Source organism: Mus musculus, chromosome 11 (genome assembly GCF_000001635.26).
Source record: "Mus musculus strain C57BL/6J chromosome 11, GRCm38.p6 C57BL/6J".
Classification (NCBI taxonomy): Eukaryota; Metazoa; Chordata; class Mammalia; order Rodentia; family Muridae; genus Mus; species Mus musculus.
Genome location: NC_000077.6, coordinates 29,766,110 through 29,788,510, shown reverse-complemented (window position 1 = coordinate 29,788,510; position 22,401 = coordinate 29,766,110). Strand labels below are relative to the sequence as shown.

The 22,401-nt window shown below is 42.2% G+C and overlaps 1 protein-coding gene across 9 annotated transcripts in view; it reads left to right on the top strand.

Annotated features, from left to right (window-relative positions):
* Positions 1 to 22,401, top strand: part of Eml6 (echinoderm microtubule associated protein like 6) — a 283,002-nt gene that overhangs the window by 237,535 nt on the left and 23,066 nt on the right. For 5 of the 9 annotated variants that reach the window (XM_017314517.2, XM_017314513.2, XM_017314516.2 and 2 more), the window contains 5 exons: positions 2,756 to 2,844; positions 4,271 to 4,447; positions 11,066 to 11,267; positions 11,382 to 11,508; positions 22,217 to 22,231. In XM_017314517.2, the coding sequence (XP_017170006.1) occupies positions 2,756 to 2,844; positions 4,271 to 4,447; positions 11,066 to 11,267; positions 11,382 to 11,508; positions 22,217 to 22,231 (610 nt within the window). The remainder of the gene's footprint in view (positions 1 to 2,755; positions 2,845 to 4,270; positions 4,448 to 11,065; positions 11,268 to 11,381; positions 11,509 to 22,216; positions 22,232 to 22,401) is intronic. The other 4 variants (XM_017314515.2, XM_017314514.2, NM_146016.2 and 1 more) reach the window with 2 other exon arrangements.

The window sequence follows — 22,401 nt, the reverse complement described above, 5'->3', positions numbered from 1 at the left end:
TCTATGTAAGCAGACTTTTCTAGTGATAAAAATATGGATTCTGAAATAATTCACCTTCTATTATTTGGGGCAGTAATATATGGATGAAAAGTGCAGACTTTTTCATCTTTGCATCTGCTCCTTGTCCTCAGATTTCAGTGGGTGTGGGTGTGGGTATGGATGTGTTTGGGTGTTTGTATGTGTATGTATGTTTCTGTGTATGTGTATGTTTATATATGTATGTTATGTTTGTATTTGTGTGTATGTTTCTGTGTATGTGTGAATATTTGTGTATGTTTGTGTATATTTGTGTGTATGTGTGTATGTGTGTATGTTTGTGTATATGTGTTTGTGTGTATGTTTATGTGTAGGTGTATTTGTGTGTGGGTATGTTTGTGTGCGTGTGTTTGTATGTGTGTGTGTATGTGTATGTTTCTGTGCATGTGTGGATGTTTGTGTGTATGTATGTTTGTGTGTAGGTGTATTTGTGTGTATGTATACATGCACTCGTGGGCAGAAATAGGAAGAGAAAGCAAAGAAAAAAACTGCACAGCAGGCAGAGGGAATGAAAGAGTGGTGACCTAAATGTTTCTTCTTGTAATAATTTTAAAAAGGGAGAAAACACATACCCATAATTATGGTTTTCTTTTTTAAAAAATTGTTTTTAAGTCATATTATACCTTGCAAGGGAGGAGGGGGAGGGGGGAAGAGGAGGGGGGAGGGAGAGGGGGGAGGAGAAGAGAAGAATTCATTTGCATGCTGTCCAGTCTCAGTTGCCCCCAAATGTTACTCTCAGTTCTAAAATCCACATCTCATCTCAGCTGGGCACCCACAGATTCAGCAGCCCTGATGGCAACTTCCTGAGAGAAACAGATTTTTGATTGCCTAGCCTAGTGTGGGCGTGGCTCCTCCTGGGCCAGCATCAGCTCCGAGGTAAACTGGCCTTCAGCAGAGGTGCTTCTTGTGGAGGGGTGGCCAGCTGATCGCCTACAGATGTCTGGCACTGCTCGGGCTTGCCTCTCTCGAATCTCTAACTCCCTTGCAGTCAGTTCCTCACCTAGCTAGCTCAGTATTAGGAGGTTAGTTATAAATTATGGTCCTTTTAAAGCTATAGATAGTAAAATGAGCTGTTGAGATGCCGTGAGAACTGAGTTTTCTGTCTGTACCTTCTATCTCAAAAGTCATTCAGAAAAATGGCTTGTCTGAATTTTGTTTCCCACATATTTTATAGCCATTTTTGAAAGTCCTAATAATATAATTTCTTTGCAGATTTGTTTAGTTCATTAGAAAAGTAATGGTTGCTCGATTCCTTCTAATGCTAAGCAGGGAAAGCGCCTTTAACTGCCCTCATTTCTTGCTTTGTTTTTCTCCATTCTCCTGTTTATCACATATTATGCAAATCTTGTCTATTTCACATGTTCCTCTTTCAGATCCTTCAAGCCTCAGAGGCTGAGTGCGGCCCCACCCCCAGTCATGTGATAATTTACCAAATGCGAAACTATTAGGATCAGCAGTGAAGGGACTGGAGAACTTCATTTCTTAGTTTATCACTTGAAAACACTCACTTAGACCTTCCTCAGGTCAGACCATGTAACAAGTGTAACAGATAACATGTAAACCGCATGCATGCAAACCACAGAGGAATCTTTAGGTATTGATTTTTCCAAGAGCACCTCAAAGTTCCTAGATACACAGTTGTAGGGGAAAGGGGAAATAGCATTTTATGTAAATTATTTGCGGAGCAAATACATGATGTCTGGGCTGAGGCAGTCAATAGAGGGTCTCGAGTCAAGGGACTTCCTAGTTGTGGAAGCTGGACCATGGACACATTGTGGTTCTCTAAACTATTCTCATGTCCAAGCCTGATTGAAATTTTTCCATAATTAAACCATTACAGAAAAATAGTAGACACCATTCTCTAACATAGGACATTTTCCAGTCATGAAGGATGCTGCCCTCAGAGGAGAATTTGGAAGCTGAATCTTTTTCAACATCAGTGATGAGGTCATACTTGTATATCAGAACGGCTGAAAGGCCAGTCACTCAGTTGTTTGAGGATAGCCTTTTTCTCCTTTTGAAGTTTGCAGATAAGACAAAGTTGGAAGGGTCAGTATTTGTAGTTTGCTTTGTGTGTCCCTAACTTGAAAGGCAGATTTAGAACTTAGAACTAAGCAAATGCAGTGCCCACATGGATCTCACTTCTGATGCCAGACTCATGACAGGCTATTTGCCTTTACCTCTTAGTAGACAGCAGTGGGGTAAATGAATGGAAATTTTATTTTGTAAAATTAGACCTTGAGGCTGGAGAGATGGCTCAGCAGTTAAGAGAACTGGCTGCTCCTCCAGAGGACCAGGGTTCAATGTGGCAGCTCACAAATGTCTATAACTCTAGTTCCAGAGGTTCTGACACACTTGAACACGCATATATTCATGCAAAACATCAATGCACGTAAAAATAAAAAAATCTTTTTAAAAATGGAGTTCATGTTAGTGCTGCTGAGAAAACAGCAAACTAGATTCTTGTTCCTTGACAGACACTCAAGGTCAAATTTTATGAGGTCCATATTTTTTAAATTAAGAGTTTTGGGGATTATTCCATGTTGTGTGTTGATAGTTATGTGCTTTTTGGAACAATGTAACATACTTTTGACTCAATTGATTAGACTAACTAGAATGAATAAAATTGTGGCAGTCATACTTTGTATTTTATAACAAAATGATAAATGCACAGTTTAATTTGTTCTTTTATTCCTACCATTTATTTTTACCGTAACAGGGAAATTACTGCAAGTTAATTCAGGTGCCAAAGAACAGCTTTTCTTTGAAGCTCCAAGAGGCAGAAAACACACAATAAGGCCATCAGAGGTAACTGCCTTACATAAAGATTTTAAAAGATATTTGTGGGGTGGAGAGTTTGCTCAGTGGTTAAGAGTACTGGCTGCTCTTCTAGAAGATCTGGGCTCAATTCTTAGCATCCACATGGCAGCTCACACATGGCAGTAACTCCAGTAACAGGGCTTCTGACACCCTCACACAGACAAACATGTAGACAAAGCACCAGTGAACATAGAATGAAAATAAATGACATATATTTATGGTAGGTTGAAAATATGGATTTTAATCAAACCTGTCAACTTATGAACGCAGGCCACATCTACTTTTACACCTTTAATTTCTTACATATGAACTAATGATCTGCTTTCCTAGCTGCTGAGGAAATGGGCTGCCTGTGTCATGGTGATGGTATTCTGCTGTTTGGTTTTCCTGAGGACACTGTATGCTAACTAACGGGGCAGCACATTTTCCCTTTCCCCTCATCATGCCATTTTGTGCAATGCTTTTTACAACTGTAAATTTTTTAGGTATTTTCCCAGTGTTCATTTGTAATAATAAGCAATACTTTCCATAATGATAATGAAAGATGCCTTCTGAAACAGAAGTCCAACTAGACCAATGTCAAACTATTTTCTTTTTCCCACGTCTTTCTTATGCCCTTTGCCCCATAAGTAATTTTTCAATAACTGAGATCAGGCCTATGAAATATGTAGAGTCTGAACCTGCTGCTAAGGCTGGTAGTCTTAGTTCAGTCCTCAGAAACATCACTATGCAAGGGGACAAGTGATTCCCACAGCTATTGTCTGACCTCCCTACATACACTGTAGCATGTGACTACCCCCACTCACAGGCATATATATACACACACCAAATGTAAGAAAATATTTTTTTATCTACTAGCTCAATAATTCCTACCCGAAAGCAATTTTCCCTCCAGGAAAATTTGTCATTGTCCATGGAGGAGGACAATATTGGCATCCAAGGGGTGAAGGTCAGGCGTGCTGTTAAACATGGCTACCTGCAGTGTGCTGAAAATAACTGACCTAGTTCATAGACTATATAGTGATTAAAAATCTATTTAAAATCTCGCAAACCTTTATTGTTCTCAGAGTTCCATAATTCCAAAGTATGCTTTTGGTGTAGAAAAAAACATTTGAGTATATTTGACAGTAGTGTTTGCCTAGTGAGAAACGATGTTATTAAGTATGCAACTCAGGTTTTAGATACAATGCTTGTGTACTTGTAATGTTCAAGGCCAGCCTGGGCTATGGAATGAGACCCTGGCTCATAAAAAAAAAAGAAAAAAGAAAAAAAGAAAGACAGACAACAGTGGCAGCTAAGAATTAGAGCATCTCACCACCCAGCACAAATACCTGCTGTCCCAAAAATCATCCCTCTTAAATACAACAAGAAGAAATGAGGCTATACACAATGATCACACTGTTCTTCCCTGCAGGCTGAGAAGATAGAATGGGACACCTGGACCTGTGTCCTGGGGCCCACCTGTGAAGGAATCTGGCCTGCTCACAGCGATGTGACTGACGTCAATGCTGCCAATCTTACCAAAGATGGCTCCCTCTTAGCAACTGGGGATGACTTTGGTTTTGTGAAGCTTTTTTCATATCCTGTCAAGGTAATATTGTATGTTTGTTATAGATTTCATCTGTTCCGCTAGTTACCCTAATTATCTGTTGTACCCGAATGGTTTTTTTTATTTAAATACATAAGCAGTCAGAAATGTATTTACTACCTCTGTAATGTTGTATAGAAACTTCCCTGATGCTGTTTTTAAGTGGATGAGTTTAGTGAAGTTCTCATGATGTAGTGGTCCCCAGATACTATGGCCAAACTCCCAGTGACCAGCACCCTTAAAAGAAACACTGAGTCCTTCCCTACCTGCATCCATGCCAGAAGCTATCAATTGTGGAGAGCTACATATCAGCATCCTTATCACAGTTTATAAGTGTTCTCTTCCTTCCTGTCTCTTTTTCTCAACTGTGAGACTGCTGTCATTGATACCACTGCAAAAGGAGCTATTTTGCCCTTTACAGTCAGTGGGAGCTCAGATCATGGACTTCCACATAGTTTCTGGTGACAACTGTGTCATGGACTTCAACATGGTCTCATGACAGTACATGGGCATCAACGTGGCCCTCTGCCACTACACAGACCACTGACACTAATATGGTTCCTGGAAGCAGCCCAGCCCCTGGACATCAACATGGCTTCAGGCAGTAGCACAGACCACAGACATTAGCCTGGACTTTGTTGGTGACACAGCACACAGACATCAACAGAGCCCACGGCTGCAACAGGACCACAGACCCAAACATGGCCTTGGTGGCAGCATGAACCACAGGTAGCAACATAGCCTCAGGCAACAGTATAAGCCACCCACATCAACATGGATTCCAAGGCAACCCTGACAACAGACACTAATGTGGCCTCCAGGGGTAGCACAGACTACAGGGGTAGCACAGGCCTCAAACATACACATGCCTCCAGGAGCATTGAGAACCATAGAGATCTTTTAAGGAAATCAAATCCAGAAAGTGAACTGTTCTTCATCCCAGACATCCTGTCATTGCTCAGAGCCAGGGCTATCCTGAGGCTGCCCAATGTGTTTTGGGGGCTGAGTCTGTACAAGTTCCAGGCTGCTGCACACCACCATGAGCCCTTCTCAGCAACTACACAATCCCCAGTCCACTGAAGCTTTCTCATATTTGTCACCGATGTAGCGTCTCTTCACTGTACACACACCATTCCATTCCTCCATCTTACTCACTTCTCTGTTGTATATTTATTCATGGTAGTGGCATTGGAAACTGCAGTGTGTCAGTATGTATATGTGTCACACTGCAGGAGCAGGGGCAGTTTTTGTGTGAGCTCCTGGTTGCCACACACCTCCCTGCCCTCCATGATCACCTCTCTGAGGACCTCTGTGCTTGTTTCCTACAGGCAAGCACTATGGCTGTTGCACCACCCCCAGTGCTGGCATGACTGTTGAGCTTTATAAAGTGATGCCTGCACTTTCTGTCTCCCAGCAGGGCAAGCTGCAGAGACTGCAGATGTAGTATTTATTTCCATGCTGGGGGCTGGCTGCTCCTATTTGGCATTGATTTGTTTCTGTGGAAGCTCCAGGCTGAAGCACATCTCCCTGTTGATAAGCTGGCAGCCCCCAGACTCATAGCAAGGACCTTTGTGCTTGTAGCCTGCTAGTTGAGATGGCAGTTAAGGGTGTAAACTCATCACTCTCCACCCTGCTTTGCACCATCTTTCTTTCCAATTTCATGAGGCCACTTCTTTCTTTCTTTCTTTCTTTCTTTCTTTCTTTCTTTCTTTCTTCCTTCCTTCCTTCCTTCCTTCCTCTTTCTTTCTTTCTTTCTTTCTTTCTTTCTTTCTTCCTTCCTTCCTTCCTTCCTTCCTCTTTCTTTCTTTCTTTCTTTCTTTCTTTCTTTCTTTCTTTCTGTTGCTGCTAAAGTTGAATCATTGCTTCAGATAGAGCCTGGCTAGTTACAGGACACCTGGACTTCTTTATTTTGATTTTATAGTTTCATTGAATAAAGTTAAAATAGCACCAGTTGAGTTGAAACCATAGCGGAGCCATACATGTAGCTATCATTCTCAGAAGTGTTCCCAGCCTATACTTGCAGAATCTAGTTTCTAAAATCTGGTGATAGTTCTTTATATCTATACCAAGAAAACTCTTATCTTATTTAACTTGTCTGTCCTGCCCACATCTTTCAAAGCCTTTGAAATGCTTATCCCACTCCAGGATCATGCCATCTTGGTTTCATATTATTATTTCTAAATTGTGGAAAGAGGTAACAGCCAAGCCCCAGTGCCAGACACCCCCGTCAATGTCCATTCCATGTGTCAATTCACATTTAGTTTCAACTGCAACTGATAACAGATATTTAAAACTCTCTAGCTGTACAGTACTGTAACCTCCTCAAAGACATCATTAAAATACTTGCTGAGATCAGCCAAGCAGTAAACCTGGCCTATAATATTGCCACTTGAAAGGCAGGCACAGGGTGAGGGAGCTTAAGGCCAATCTTGGCTACACAGCAAGCTTGAGACCAGTCAGGACTATATGAGACCCTGTCTCAAAACAAACATACAATAAAAAAAATAGGGTAAACATATAGCTGAAAGTTGTGTTTATTGTGCCTCAGTTGTCTCCAGTCTCTGCTAAAGATGCTCCCAATAGAAAAGATGAAATCGGTTCCCGGGAGTCATGGTTCCTGCCTGCTCCTCTCTGAAACCCTTGTTGAACTCCTTTCTAACACCTCTTGCATCCATCTTATGAATCCACATTTGCCAGTGCCTACTTGCTTGCTCTGTTGAGTGGAGTAGCCTTCCTGTATGTGATTTCTAATTTCTTCTGATAATAATATTCTGGTTTCTAAATTTCTGATAATAATCTTCTGATTTCTAAATTCCACAACATCCTTTGTGATCACGTTTGACAGTACATGGACCCATGGGCTGTTTTGCCCCTTCTACTTTGAAGGACATTCCCTTTGAAAGAGAAAATAAGTAAATTTACTATCTGTTAACATACTACCCAATCTAAGAGGTCTTCTTAGCTTTCCTCTGTTTTTCTTGTTTTTATTGAAACCAAGGTTTATGCAAAACTAACACATTTAAAATCAGCACCCACTTCAGATTTTTGGGATGCTTTTTGCTTTACTTCTTTGTTATTAGACCTGGTCAGATGGTCATTGTCAAGACCCTTTTTTAGTGCTTGTGCCCAGTATAGAAATCATTTCCCCTACCTCCTAGCCTTGCCTATTTTATCAGAGTTCAATTGTCAGCAGCCATTCTCCTTGATTCTTCTACTTCTTGTGTGTGTGTGTGTGTATGTATGTGTGTGTGTGTATGTGTGTGTGTGTGTATGTGTGTGTGTGTATGTGTATGTGTATGTGTGTGTGTATGTGTGTGTGTGTGTGTGTGTGTGTGTGTGTGTGTATGCCTACAACATATGGTGAACAGAGGTCAATGTTAGCTTTCTTCCTCTGTTGCTTTATACATTGTTTTTCATTTTTAAAAACCTTTGGTGCATATGTGTGTTGCCTGAATATATATCTAGGCACCATGAATGTGTTTGTGTCCTTGCAAACCAGGGGCCATCCAGACCCTGGAGTTGGAGTTATAGATGCTGTGAGCCACTATGTAGGTGCTGGATCCTCAGGAAAAGCAGCCTGTGTTCTTAACTTGTGAGTCATATCTCCAGGCCTCTCCCTTAGATTTCGAGTCAGGGTCTTGCGCTAAGCCTACCTAGAACTTACCAACTGGCTAGAGTCACTAACCAGCAAGCTCCAGGAACCTTCCTGTTTTCACTCACCATGCTCAAATTTTTGACATGAGCACTAGGGATCCAAATTCAAGCCCTCACTGGTCCAGGGGAGGCACTTACTAGCTAAGCCACCTCCTCAGCCCTCTGCTCTTCTTCATTTAAAATGAAATTGCTCTTAGGGCAGTTTTTTCTAATTGTGATACCTTAGTTTTAATAGACTCAAGGTTTAAGAAATAATTAGCTGGAACCTGTTGGATTTTCCATTTGTTCTAGGAAGTTCATCTGTGATTTCTCCAGCCTGACCAGGCAGGAGGTCTGGGGCAGTCATTTGAAGCTGTGCCCTTCAGCTATTACACCAAAAGCGAAACTAATAAAGGGCAGAAATAAGCAAGTAAGACTACACTAAACTAAAAATACAACAACGGAAATGATCAATGAAATAAAAAAAAAAAAAGGTCAGCCACCAAAAATGACAGAATACATTCCTAGAATCCAATAAAGGATTAGTATCCAAAACCTATAAGGAACTCACACAGTTCAGCAGAGTCAGATCTAAGGATAAATGGTACTGTGCTTGCCTGGCACAGTACTGGTTTTAGTTGTCACAACTTTGAAACTTTGCATGGTTTACACTTGAGGTGTTTGAGGAGCCCTCCCACTGTCTTCCCTGGTGCTGCACTAATTTGCATTCTGACCAACCTCGTTCCCTTTCCCCACACTCTCCCAATCACTTGTTCTTTTGTCTTTTGGGCAGCTATTGTCCTGACATACTTGGTGCTATCTCACTGTGGTTTCTATTTGCATGTCCCAGCAGGTGCAGTAGGTCCAGAGGCTGGGCCCCCATTTCCATACAGTTCCTTTCACTTTTACAAAAATATCTGTTCAGGTCCTTGTGTCCCTCCCCTTCCCCTTACCCTCCCCCACCCCACCCCTCTTCTCTCCTTTTCTTTTTGTCTCTGTCTTCCTCTCTGATTCATTTTTATTATTTTAAAAAGTATGAGAACAAATGCCCTCAGAGGCCACAAAGGGAGCTTTAGATCTCCTGGAACTAAGTTAAAAGTGGTTTAAGTGCCTAATATGGTGCTAAGACGGGAACTCCAGTCCACTGGACAAGGGGGTATTAAACCTTCTCTTGTCTATTAAACCTTCTCTTCCCCGTGCCCTTTGCCCATATATCAGGCTGGCTTTGAACTTGCTGTATTCCTTCTACTTCTGCCTTCCACGTACTGGTATTGCAGGCCTGTAGCACCATACCTGCTTCCTTTTTTTTTTTTTTTTTTTTTTAATCTAGTTTTTCTAACTCACTTCCTTTACCCAATTAATGCACACTATGTAGGATAATATAATTGCTTCTCCAGTGCTCTGGGTCTGTTAAACAAATTCATTATTAAGAAATGAATGAATCCTCTCTCCAAACACACTGTATCCCTGATTGTACTGTGACTGTGTTTGAAGATAGGGCTTTACAGAATCGAGGCTGGATGAGCATGGAGCACTATGTGACACAGTTAGTGAGCTATAAAAGGAGCTGCCAGAATCAGATGTGGTGCTGCATGCCTGTAATCCCAGCACTCAATAGGCTGACCTGGAGTATTGTAAGTGTAAGGTCTGCCTGGGCTGTGTAATGAAACCCTGCTTCAGACATGATGCCTTAGTTCTTATTCCTGAAACAAAAAGCTCTCTCTACAAACTTCTTTGAAAAATGTCTGTTCAGGTTATTTGTTTAATTTTAGTTTCTTTCTCTTCTTTTAAGATGTATTTTTGTTTTTTTTAAAGTGTGTGTGTGTACGTATGTATATGAGTGGTGTGTGTGTGTGTGTGTGTGTGTGTGTGTGTGTGTACATGAGTGCACTTGCCTTCAGAAGCCAGAAGGGGGCATTAGATTTCCTGGATCACAGAGCTCTTGGAAATACTGCCTGCCTATTGGCTTGTCTGTTGTTCTCACTCTTGGTGCTTTTGGGAGGAATAGGTAGTTTTACATATAATAAGTGACAGGAAGAGGTCAACCAGAGCTAGAGATCTGTAGGATCGCAGCCCCAAGTGCCTGCCCCATTTCCTGCAATGTGTCTTGCTATTTCAGGCTTCCTAGTACACCAGTCCAAAGCCTCTTGTCAGTTGTGTGCTAAAGTTTTCATCTGGTAAGCCAGCTTCTGGCTCCTGGCCAGGGAGTTCATGTGGTTTACCACACTGCATAAGGTATTCCCTGGGAGCCACAGAGGGATAGAAAAACTACCTCTTTAAGTGGCTCCCTCAGGAGCTATTTTTGCCACTCTGTGTCTCAGGAGCCCAGAATGGAAGTTCTTCCTGGTGCCAACATTGGCTTCCCAGCACTTGTCAGGACAGCCCTGGGACAGCCACTCATACCCTCCACCCCCTCACCACCTGCTGATATAGTGGTGCAGCCTGGGCACCACACTCCAAAAGCTTCCAGTAGTGATTTGAAAACTGAATTATATTTATTTAGATTTACTTAGTGGAAAGGGGCTTGCTTTAACTTTAGAACAGTTCTTTGAGTGACTTTTGGGTTAGAGATGCTTTACAGGTTCCAAGATGAAGCTCTTTTAAACACTACTTAAGGTCCCTTGCTGCCTTCTATCCTTGCCAGGATTATATGTAAAAAACCACTGTGCGAGGTGGCTACAGAAGTGTCAATCAGGAATTCACAAAAAACCTACGGGCCTGACTCTTTTGATGTCAGAGAGACATGGAAACAAATGGTTTATATTTTCTTAGCTCTCAAATCCACCTCAAAAATACCTGTTGAAGACCTACTGTGAGCCAGTCTTAAGGGGAGACCATTCACGGCCTGCATGGAGCATGTATTGTCATGATACAAGCAAAATTAGAAAACTGAAAATGAACAGTTTTGTTACATCCTAGATAACAGCAAAGACAACAGGAATGATTAGGCACTGACTGGTAACTGCCACTTTTTGGCTTTATTTGCAGGGACAGCATGCAAGATTTAAGAAATATGTGGGGCACAGCGCACACGTTACCAATGTGAGGTGGCTACACAATGACTCTGTGCTGCTCACTGTAGGAGGTGCTGACACAGCCTTGATGATCTGGACCAGGGAATTTGTGGGGACGCAGGAGAGCAAGCTGGTTGATAGTGAGGAGTCAGACACAGATGCAGAAGAAGATGGAGGTGAGCCCCAATCAGCCATGTGTTGTCCATTATGATGGTACTTTTTTTTTTTCTGGTATCCTCCTGAACACTTGAAAACCATCTCATACCCCCAATCTCTTTCTGTTGTTTGAGGCTATGACAGTGATGTCGCTAGAGAGAAAGCCATTGACTATACCACCAAGATCTATGCTGTGAGCATCAGGGAAATGGAAGGCACCAAACCACACCAGCAGCTAAAAGAGGTGTCCATGGAAGAAAGGTATGGTATTTGCAAGGTCTGTTTGCATTTGTTGTACCTGACAGCAAACCGATTTGAACTAGAGTTCATTTTATTCCCCCCTTTAATTTATGCCAAAGTGGGACCTTTATTATCTGCCTAGAGTCTTAAAACAGACTTAAGTTGAAGGAAATTGGCCAATACAGATTAGTTATTGTGTATAATTTGATAGATAGGAAATTTGGTTGGACTAGGCTTCCCTCACTAGGGGAGGAAGCAAGGGAGCCTCAAAGGATGTTCCAAATGCACAATTAACAAGATAGCGTATTGACCAGCAGGGCAGGAGCAGGGCAGACTTTGAAGTGGGTGGGATTTGTGAGACTCGCCTTCCGTTCTGACCTGTTTTCTTTGACACTATGTCACTGGATGTGCTTTCTCTTACTGTGTCCTCACTGCACGGGGGGGGGGGGGGGGGGGCTGTAATTGCTAGGCCTGACCTGCTTGATTTTGTCACCCTGAACACTGTTGAATAGACAGTGGGCTTCTAATGCTATTTTGTATCTGTTTGATTCACAGTTTCAAGTATTGATGAGAGAAATTACCAAATATTGTATAATTTTAAGATACAAAGTTAATAATTATATAATTGACTATGTTCCTAGTTGTGAAGAGTAAATATTGAATAAAAACTAAAATCTGAAGAGAATCTCAGAGATCTCACCCAACTCTGGAGAGTCGTCTGTGGGTTCTTTTCCTTGCAGTAGGCTGAATGGTCATAATGACCTCTGCACCGCACTGTATGCTGAGAAACTCAAGAGTTTGCTGTTGACAAAGCCATCTGCCTAATAAAGCTATGTGGTAAACAAGATGCTCCCCACTTACTCTTAAGATGTGGCTTTAGATCTAACCTCTTGCCTCAGTTTACTGACAGCCTTAAGGTTAGATGCTCAATGGTAGGTGTGTTGTTGGCACGATGCATGAGGCAGAAAAGCCCTAATTCTCCTCTTCCATCTATATTACATGTTACAGTGCTAACAGAACATCTTCTTTTGCTGAAAAGATAAATTTTTGGCAATGATTTTTAAAATATAGTTTCCTTTTCTGAAAGTGACTACAAGGAGAAAATAATGTTTAAAGGACTTAATCCTAACAACTGAACAAATAAGCACACACACATAAATGCAGGAATAGGGAAATAGTCCTGCCACTTAACTGATCTATCTGAGAAAGATATTTGGTCTGGGTTAAATCTTTTTAAAAATAAAGTATTCAGCCTCTCCAATTTCGCATCCCATTGTCAGTAGAATCGGCTTACCCATCATTCCAAGAGTATTCAAGCAGGTTCTATAAAACTCAGCGATGTATCACACCACTCACTAAGAGCCAGCCATGGAACCACCATGCTAATTCCCTGGTCCCACATCTGCTTCAGGTGTAACCCATGGCCACACAACCACTCATCATCTCATGACCTCTTTGCACAGCTGTATAAAAAATCATGAGGCCTAATTTAGTATGAGATGGGAGATGAGGAGGCCAACAGCTTTCCATTTTAAGATTAAGGTTTTGAACACACCTTTTTTATTTTATTGTTCCATATTGAGGAGTTTCTATATGTTAGGGTACATTAAATTGAATCTTTATTTTTTAAAACCAAGAAAAAAAAAACTTCATAGAATTATGAGCAAGTACTTATCTACTGGTACTTTAAAAAATAATTCATCCTTAAATACAGTGAAGAAAACATGTGAAAAACAAAACCATTTTAAGTATAGGGTCCAGAGAAAAGAATCAAGCCTTTTCTGTAGACAGCAATTTCCTTGATAACTTAAAAACAAAACAAACAAACAAAACAAAACAAAAAAACACTTGACAGCCTCAGTTTTAAAAGGGGTTTTAACCAGAGACAGTAGCCGCTGCATGCCATGCTGGGAGCTGAGCAGGCCCAGCAACCAGCTAACCTATAGGGATTAGAATCAGAATCTGAACCAAGCAGTGTCCCCCCATCCTGGTCAGTAATTTTAGGGGGCTTGACCTCAGAGATAAGACTAGGCAGCTTGTGACCACAGAAGACAGGAAGTAACGGGCAGGTGGTGCCTTCAGGAAATTAGTGAGAAGCCACAATGAGAGAGAATGTGGAGGAGCAGGGGCTGAGGCCCTGGAGCCAGGAGTGACAATACATCATGTGTTGCAACTTGGTTTTCAGATGAAAGAGAAAAGCAGGCTTCATGAGTTCTAGCCTCCTGGGAAAGGGGGGGAAAGAAGGAGGTGGCTCCTCCAATATCAGTAGCATGGCATTAAGTAGTGGCAGTTTCTCTCTGGGAGTTTTAAGGCCAGAACCTTCCTTTGGCTCCTTCAAGCCCTGCTGATCTCTCCTTGTCCCTGTGGTGTGTACCTAGAGAAGGACATACACCAGTGAAAGTGAGAGAGACCCGCACCAGAACACAGAGAGAGGTGTGTTCTTGGAGCAGCTGCTCCATGCAAGGACCTTTACTTGCATGGAGCAGCTGCTCCAGGCATCTGAGTCTAACTGAATCCCTTCCCACCCTGCCCTCTGAGAAGAGTGCAGCAGCTGTCATACTGAGGATTAACATGCCGGCTGGCAGCTGCACAGTTTGCATCAGTCATTTGGAAGCAACTGACTTTTTAAGTTTCTAAGACAGCCATGGATTGTTTCTAATTACATTTAGATATTTGACCTTAAATAGCTGTGAGACTACATGATGCCTTCTTGTGCATCTTCTAACATATTGTGACTTTTATGCTTCAAAAGTCATATGACTTTCAGTTCCAATATTTTGGGAAGTGAGAAAATTGAGGAAAAAATAATGATTGCTCTGAAGAGAATACTGGGCCACACTTAGCAAATGTGAAATATGCCAATCACATTTCAGTTTTGTCCCAGCTTACCATATGGCTCTTTCACTTGGATTCCTTCAGGCAGCCCCAACCTTGTATGAAGCCTCTGCCCAGTTACCTTCTCCTCCCACATTCCTCCCATTTGCTGAAGCCAGTCAGCAGCAGAAAGGCTAGAAGAACCTATGGATGCTGTCCATAACGGGCTACTGGGAGGAGAAGAGCACGAGCTGTGGGAAGGGTACACAATACTAAAAACATTCTCCCTTAACTGCTCTTGTTAACTGAAAATTGACAGCTTTTACATGGGTTCTGGAATTTAACTTGGGTCCTTATGCTTACTATGTCCTTAAGCCAGCCATTTTTTTTTTACTTGTTCATTTTACATCCCACTCACTGGCCCCCTCCCAGTCACCGCCTCCCACAATTCTTCCCCCATTCCCCATTCCCTTGTCCTCTGAGTGCATAGTGATCCTCCCCCACCACTTCCCAAATTCAAATGCCCCACCTGGCACTTAAAGTCTCTGCTAGGCTAGGTGCTTCCTCTCCCACTGAGGCCAAACAAGGCTAGAAGAACATATCCCACAGACAGGCAACAGCTTTTGGAATAGCCTACATTTCCATTGTCTTGGACCCACGTGAAAACCATCTGCACACCTGCTACATATGTGCACGGAAGCCTAGGTCAAACCTGTGTATGTTCTTTGGTTGGTGGTTCAGACTCTAAGAGTCCCAGGGCCAGGTTAGTAGACTCTGTTGGTCTTCCTGTGGAGTTCCTATTCCCTTTGGGGCCCTCAATCCTTCCTCCTATTCTTCCACAAGAATTCCCAAGCTCCATCCACTGTTTGGCTGTGGGTGTCTGTGCCTGTCTGAGTAAGCTACTGGGTGGAACTTCTTGAAGGACAACATACTCCTGTCTGCAAACATAACAGAATACCATTAATAGTGTTAGGGGTTGGTGCTTGTCCATGGGACGAGTCTCAAGTTGGGCCTGTTATTGGTTGGCCTCCCCTTGGTCTCTTTTCCCTCCCACCAGCCATTTATTTTTAAGTGCCTACTGTTTAGCACAGGTATTAAAACTAGAGAGATGGCTCAGTGACTAAGAGATGGATGCTCTTGTAGAGGACCCAGATTTGATTCCCAGGACCCAGATTTGATTCCCAGCACCCACATGGCAGCTCACATCTATCTGTAACTCCACTTCTAGGGGATGTGACATCCTCTTCTAGCCTCTGTGAGCACCAGGAACACATACAATGAACGTACATACAGGCAAAATGCCATATACATTTAAAAATAGTAACAGAAATGTTTAAAAATCTAAATTGTGTGGAAGATGATGATAATAGAGATTTTTATTTACTGTATTCAGTTGGACCCATCATTCAGACAGAAGCCTACTTTGAAGGTAAAAACAGAGCATGAGCACAGCCTTGGCTGTTTTATGAAAATTGGCACTCTTTTTTCTCTCTGCACGTGTATGGGAAGCCTACACTCTTTTCAAGACTCTTAATTAATAAGCACTGAGTCTGATAGCTGTTGATGATCTAACCAAGGATAAATAAAGGATCGAGGACTCTCACTCTCTGCTTCTGCACACTGTTTCTATATTCTAGTGCTATTAAGGTCCTTATCACCTGTGACTAAGGCAGGCTCAGCCCAACCTTCTTTGTGTTCTTCTCCCAGAAGCTGTATAACCTGTGGCCACAAATCAAAATCTTGCTTGACCTAAGGCACAGTTTCCTTTGCTCACAAAGGTCTTGGGCTGCTGCCAGCCTTTCTTGCTTTGTTCTAGCCTGAAAAAGGCATTTCTTCTTGTAAAAAAAATGGATGAAGTAGCAAAGTTTGCAATGCTTAAACCTTATACAATTATGGCATTTATTTTAATTGCTAAGATCTCCAATACATTTAATGTTTTTGCATTTCTTCATTTATTTGTGTGGAGGGCGGGTATACTTGTGCCACTGAGCAGGTTAGAGGATAACCTGTAATAACCAATTCTTGCCTCCTGTCATGTGGGTCTTGAAAGTTGAACTCAGATCTTTGGGCTTGGCAGTTTACCTGCTGAGTCTCTCACTGGCTCTGATCAGATAGAGTTGGTCTGGATACTCAACTGGTGTGTGTGTGTATGTGTATGTGAGAGGCGGGGTGAGGAGAGGAGAGAGAGAGAGAGTGAAGGGGTGTATCAATAACCACTTTATTTTCTAAGAAGTTTTTTTTAAAAAATTTAATTGTATATCATATTATAATACAATACTACATTATAATAGAAAAGCATTTTTATATTACTTTTCTCATTGTTGTGGCAAACCTGACAAGAATAGCTTCATTAGTATCCTCTAGAGGAACAGAACTGGAAGAATGAATATACATTTAAAGAGGAACTTATTGGATTGGCTTACACAATGTAGTCAGAGTAGTCCAACAATGAATGTCGCACACTGAAAAGACAGAGCCCAGCAGTGACTTGGTCTTTGAGGCTGGGTACTTAGGAGTTCCTATCTGTTGCTGAAGGCCTTGGACATTACTGAAGAATGACTGGACTTCACTCCCCATCAGAGGCTCAGAGAAGCAGGTTCTACTATCAGCAAAGGCGTCAGCAGTGGCCACAGCAGACTAGATGAACTCTCCAGTTAGAGCAAAGGCCAATAGAGTAAGGAAAACAAAATGTCCCTTCTTCAAGGTGCTTTTATCTACAGCACAGAAAGTCTTCCCAGACCAGTTAAAGCAATGAAGGCAAGTCTTGAAGTGGAAAGGCCCTTGCCTTCAGGCTACATCTCAGTGGGGCTGTCCTTTGTCCCCTTTGTTAAGGAATGTGTGACAATGGGTGTTTAATAGGGATTTTTGGGGACTAGGTAGCTCCTCTTCTCTGTCGGGTTTCTCACCCAGTCCCTTGCAATCCCTATAATGAGTTGATCTTAGCTGTCAGTTTCTTATCTTTCCATAATCCCAGCAGACCCTGTAGACAATTCAGGTTCTCCACAGTGTCCCTCTTTGGGACTTGCCATTTCTCCCTTACCCTTCTCCCTGTCCCTAGCAACAAGAGGGGGCTAACAACTTTCATATAAGAGACAGTCTCCTTGCTTACATAGGGTTTAGGTACCCACCCTAGACCTGGGGGTGTTCCAAATGAGCTGTTTCCCATTCCTCCTTTGTATGAGCTGAGGAAAAGCTGTCACTTTGCAAGCTGCCATCTACCACAAAGATAGCTCACCCTCCTTGAGTCTCATCAGCCAGCAGGAGCAAATAACTTGCTAGCGAATCAGCAGTGACAGGCTGATGACACATGAGAGGTGAAAGTGCTTACTAAGAGGAAAAAGGCAGAGGTTTGTAGTTCATTGGCTGCATGGTGTTGACAGCCATAGTGGGAGAGACATTAGAGAGGGACCCCCCTTTACAAGTCAGTTTCCATGAGGACTGACAGGGTATTGGTGTCGCTGTGCAGTGTCTGTTGAGGTCTTACTGCATGGAATGCTGGGGTGGGGCTCATATCTGGGTGGTAAGGTGGATATGCCATTCATTTCTGAGGAATAAATTTTACACTGTGAATTGTTTCTTCTTGAGATTGTCGGTATAAAACAGCCTGAGTCTCTAGAAGCCAAACTCCTAATGGGCTGAGTCTGCTTATTAAAGTATGAGTTCTCTGGAACAGTGTCATGGCAACCTAAAACAGACTGCAGATAGGGCTTAGCTTTAGGTTAGCTCTTTTGGTCCCTCCTCAGAAATAACAGCATCCTTCTCCTAAGCCCAGCTTGCTTTCATCCAAGAATGGTACCCATAACACTGAGGTGGCAGGGCAAGAATTAGTCTTAGCAGGGATTATGGAAAAAGAACCTGTAAGTATTCTCTTATATTAATATTTTAGGTACATATTCACTCTTAGTGTCTATGGCATATATTCCTGAGGAAAACAAGGAACTTTGCCAATCCTAAAATCAGACTTTGTCTTGTTTTGCATTTACGTGCGTGTTTGATGTGTTTATGGAACATGCCCTATTTCTTCCACAATGTGAGTATGAGGGTCACACACAGACTTGAGAGTCAGCAGCAAGGGCCTTCATCCACAGAGCCTACTCACCAGCCCCGACTATGAGCATTTAAAAATAACAGTGTCTTTACCTGCTAACTGGCAAGGGATACCTGTATAACAGAATGTTTACTGCGTATACTATAAAAAAATGCTATTGGGAGTTTGTCTGTTTGTTTGTTTGTTTGTTGTTACTTTTTTTAATCAGGTGTATCTGCATGTGACTATGCAGGTGTTCTCTGAGATCAGAGGTGTTAGAACCCCCTAGAGTTGCATTTATAGGCCACATGAGCTGTGATGTGCGGGTGCTGGGAACCAAGCCGGGTACTCAGAAAGGCGGTACTAGCAAGTAACCACTGATCTGTCTCTCCAGTCTGGTTTTGTTTTCTTGTTTCTGCCCCAAATTGGTTGCCTCCTGTAATTCCTCAATATGTTCATCTGTAACACTGAGACATTTCTACTATATGCAGACTTTTCCTATGGGACTCTTGGCTTTCTGAAGGTTAATTATCATAGTACTACCATATAGGTAGCTGGCATAGTACATTTCACATAGTAGGTAACTGGTACAGTGCCATGCACATAGTAGGCAGCTGGTACAGTGCTGTGCACATAGTAAAGAGCAAGCAAATGCTTCTTGAATGAGTAAGTGTATACGTCAGTCCTCCATCTTTGTTAGCATTGCTTTTACTTTCATTTCATTGGCTCCTGTGGTTATGGGAGATAGGTGAGCCATGCACAAGCTGAGGATGCTCCAACTGGCCATGACGACTGCTTAGCTAAACAGTAGTTTTTATCCATATCATATACACATTAGAGTTTCCTCATAGCAGGGAGGAAAGGGGGTAGGATAGAGGGTCTGCGGAGGGGAAACTGTGAAGGAGGATAACATTGGAAATGTAAATGAATAAAATAATCAATAAAAAATACAAAAAAGAAATTGAAATGTTTGTTTGGTTTAAGTCTGTGTCACAAAAGGCAAAGGGAACTGAAAATAAACAAATTTGAGTTATCATATATCTAATTTACATACAAAGATGCCTTGCCAGCCAATTTGTGATGGAACAAAGAGCATGCTAGAACATGTTCATAACTGGCAGTGTTAAAAAATATAGGAAAATTAGACACACTTCCTTGAGTTAAAGCAAATAACCATATAGAGACAATCTTAGGTTTTTTTTTTCCCCTAAGCTTTTATGCTATGTTTGGAGAAGGAAATCTCAGGAGAGAACCTGCCCCCAATTAAAAAAAAAAAAAAAAAAAGTGTCTCTTTTAATCAGTAGCTGTGTGGGAATTTCAAGCTAGCCAGAGGAGAGGTGAAGCAGGACAAGGCTCTCCTCCATGATCAGATCATGTCAACTGTGAGTGAGCAGCCTCCTGAGCTCCATGGCCTTCACAGAGGCCCTTTGTCCTGCTTTGTCAATAGCTGCTCTCTAAACTTGTATTGTTGCAAAGACCTGACAACCTTTCTAAACAAGTGCTGCAGAATAGGTCATACTGGGGACTGCTAAATCCTCTCTCCAGCAATCCTTAGTCCAATAAACAGGGAGCATTGAGATCTGGCTGTGCCCCACTAGGAGGGAAGAGCCTTTAGTCCAGCATTCCCATTCCATTGGTGAAGAGGGAACATTCAAGAGCTTGGTAGTATGGAATACTGTGGTGGGAAAGAGACTTTACATAAGCAGGCTGAGTCTTTTCTCCCTGTGCTCAATTCTCCTTTCTCACTTCATCCCACAGTCTGAAAACAAACAAACAAACAAACAACAACAACAACAAAAAAACCCTTGCTCTCAGTGACTACTCTGAGCAAGTAGAATGTAGCAGACTCTTGCTTTTTTTTTTTTTTAAGGTGGGTGGAATAAACTAAAATTAAAATATCTATTAAACCCTGAAATGCTAAAATTGATCATTTCTGAGGCTTATGTTTAGGTGGGTGGTCACCAAAAACCTGCATAGTTGACTTTTAATTGAATTTAATGATGTTTCTGTAAATGGTTTTCTTTCTACAAACCACAGGGCTTTTTATGTTGGTTTGAAGCAAAGCATTGACTTCTATATGGAACTTACAATTTATATAATTAAAACTGCTAGGCATGGTAGAGCTGTGAGGCTTTTCCAGAGGTAAAGTGCGGGAGAAGCCTAGCTACTACCATTGTGCAGGTCAAATTGCAGTTAGTTTAGGTTAGAATTGTTCAAAGCTCCCATGCCCATTTGAAGTCAAGATTTCCCCTTACAACCTGTTATCCACTGCAGGCTGGCTCCTGTTCAGAATGCTGCTGGGGGTTGAAAGACCCTTACACAGAGGTCTCATATCAGATATTCTGCATATTGAGTATTTACATTACAACTCATAACAGTAGCAAAAAAGTTATGAAGTATCAATAAAAATAATTTCATGGTTGAAGTCACCACTATATGAGGGACTATATTAAAGGGTGGCAGCATTAGGAAGGTTGAGAACCACTGCTCTAGATGGTTCTGGAAGGCATAGGAACAGACGTGATAGAATGTTTTGATAATAAATAGCTCCCACAATTTTGGAGACTTTCTCTAAACCTGAGTTAATCTTGAAACATTGAGATTATGGTAGATATATTCATTCTGTCTCTGTCTCTGTCTGTCTCTCTCTGTGTCCTCTGTCTGCCTCTCTCTCTCTCTCTCTCTCTCTCTCTCTCTCTCTCTCTCTCTCTCTCTCTCTCTCTCCACATCCCTCAATTACCCCCTCTCTGAAATGTGCCTCCTTTCCTACATATTTATAAATATTGTCCTTTGTCTGGGGTTCATGGAATCGCAGGATCCTATCTTTGGGGCATTATTCTTAGAGCCATTTTAATACCTGAACCAATTTTCCTAAGGAAAAATTCTTAGGACTATTTTCAACATTGCACACTGTCCAGCTAAAAACTAAAAACCTTCAAACCTGTCTTCTGTAGTGAGGGGACGCTAACCTTCCTACCCCACAGCCTCTTGTTTTTCAGAACCTTACTTTCTATTCAGCTTGCACAGTGGCTCATCCTGGCTGCAGGAACTTTCCTAAGGACTGCAACTCTGGTCTCTTATGCATTCAGGTCATAGTGTGCTCTACTCAAGCCTCCTTCGGGATCTCTCAGCCTAGCAGCTTTTAGAGGGAAGAAGGAAATAGAAAGGAATATTAAGGCATGTTAGCCTCCCTTGGGGGCCTTCATGAGGAAGGCTGTGTGTCAGGATAGCTTCCTTTCAGCAGCCAGGCCAATGGAAAGAAGAATCGGCACTGTGCTGAGCCTCCCATCCTTCTTATGCCGACATAAGACAGATCTTCAGCAGTACTTCACCCAAGAATAAGGCAGCTGTGTCTCCTGTCCGTCCTCCTCTCAGAATCAGCCCACTTGCTTTCTCTCAGGAACAGTTAGTTCCCTTAGCATCTTTCCTGTCATGGAAACTTCTTGCCCTGAGTCATTTCAAGGCCCTCCTTTCTTTTGTGTCTTGGTTCCTTCTGCCCCCATCACCCTCACATCCTGCCATCCCGATCACCTCTGCAGTTCTTAAATCTGTTGAGTCCCTTCCCAAACACTAGCTGTGCTCCTGGCTCCCCCACCTTGAGCCAAAACAGCCAACCAACTGTAAAGAGTATATTAGACGAAAAAGTTAGTGAACGTTCTTGTGTTCTCTGTTCATTCCACCTCGGCAGAGTTTCTCAGCGTGGCATTTCCAGTAGGATCTAAATCGAGAAGGATTTGGATATGCTGAAAGTGCTAACCCACCAGCATGTATCTGTGCTTTAAGTTTTTGGCAGCTCCTCCCACGTCTGATATTTCAAACGCTGTTTATAGATGCTTGGGAAGAGGCTTTTAATACTTGTATTGTGTTTTAACTTGCTTTCCTTTGGAGGCAGGGAATTGTCAAGTAAGTATCCACAGCACTCTGGAAGAAGCTCAGGTGTTCAGTGAATGCCTAGTGCTATGTCACTGGGAATCCATGAACAAATGAGAAGGGTTGGTCCTGAAAAGGGCAGACGCTACCTGATGCAGGTTTCTTCCCATTGCTCCTCTTGCCTTCAGTTGTAAAACAATGCA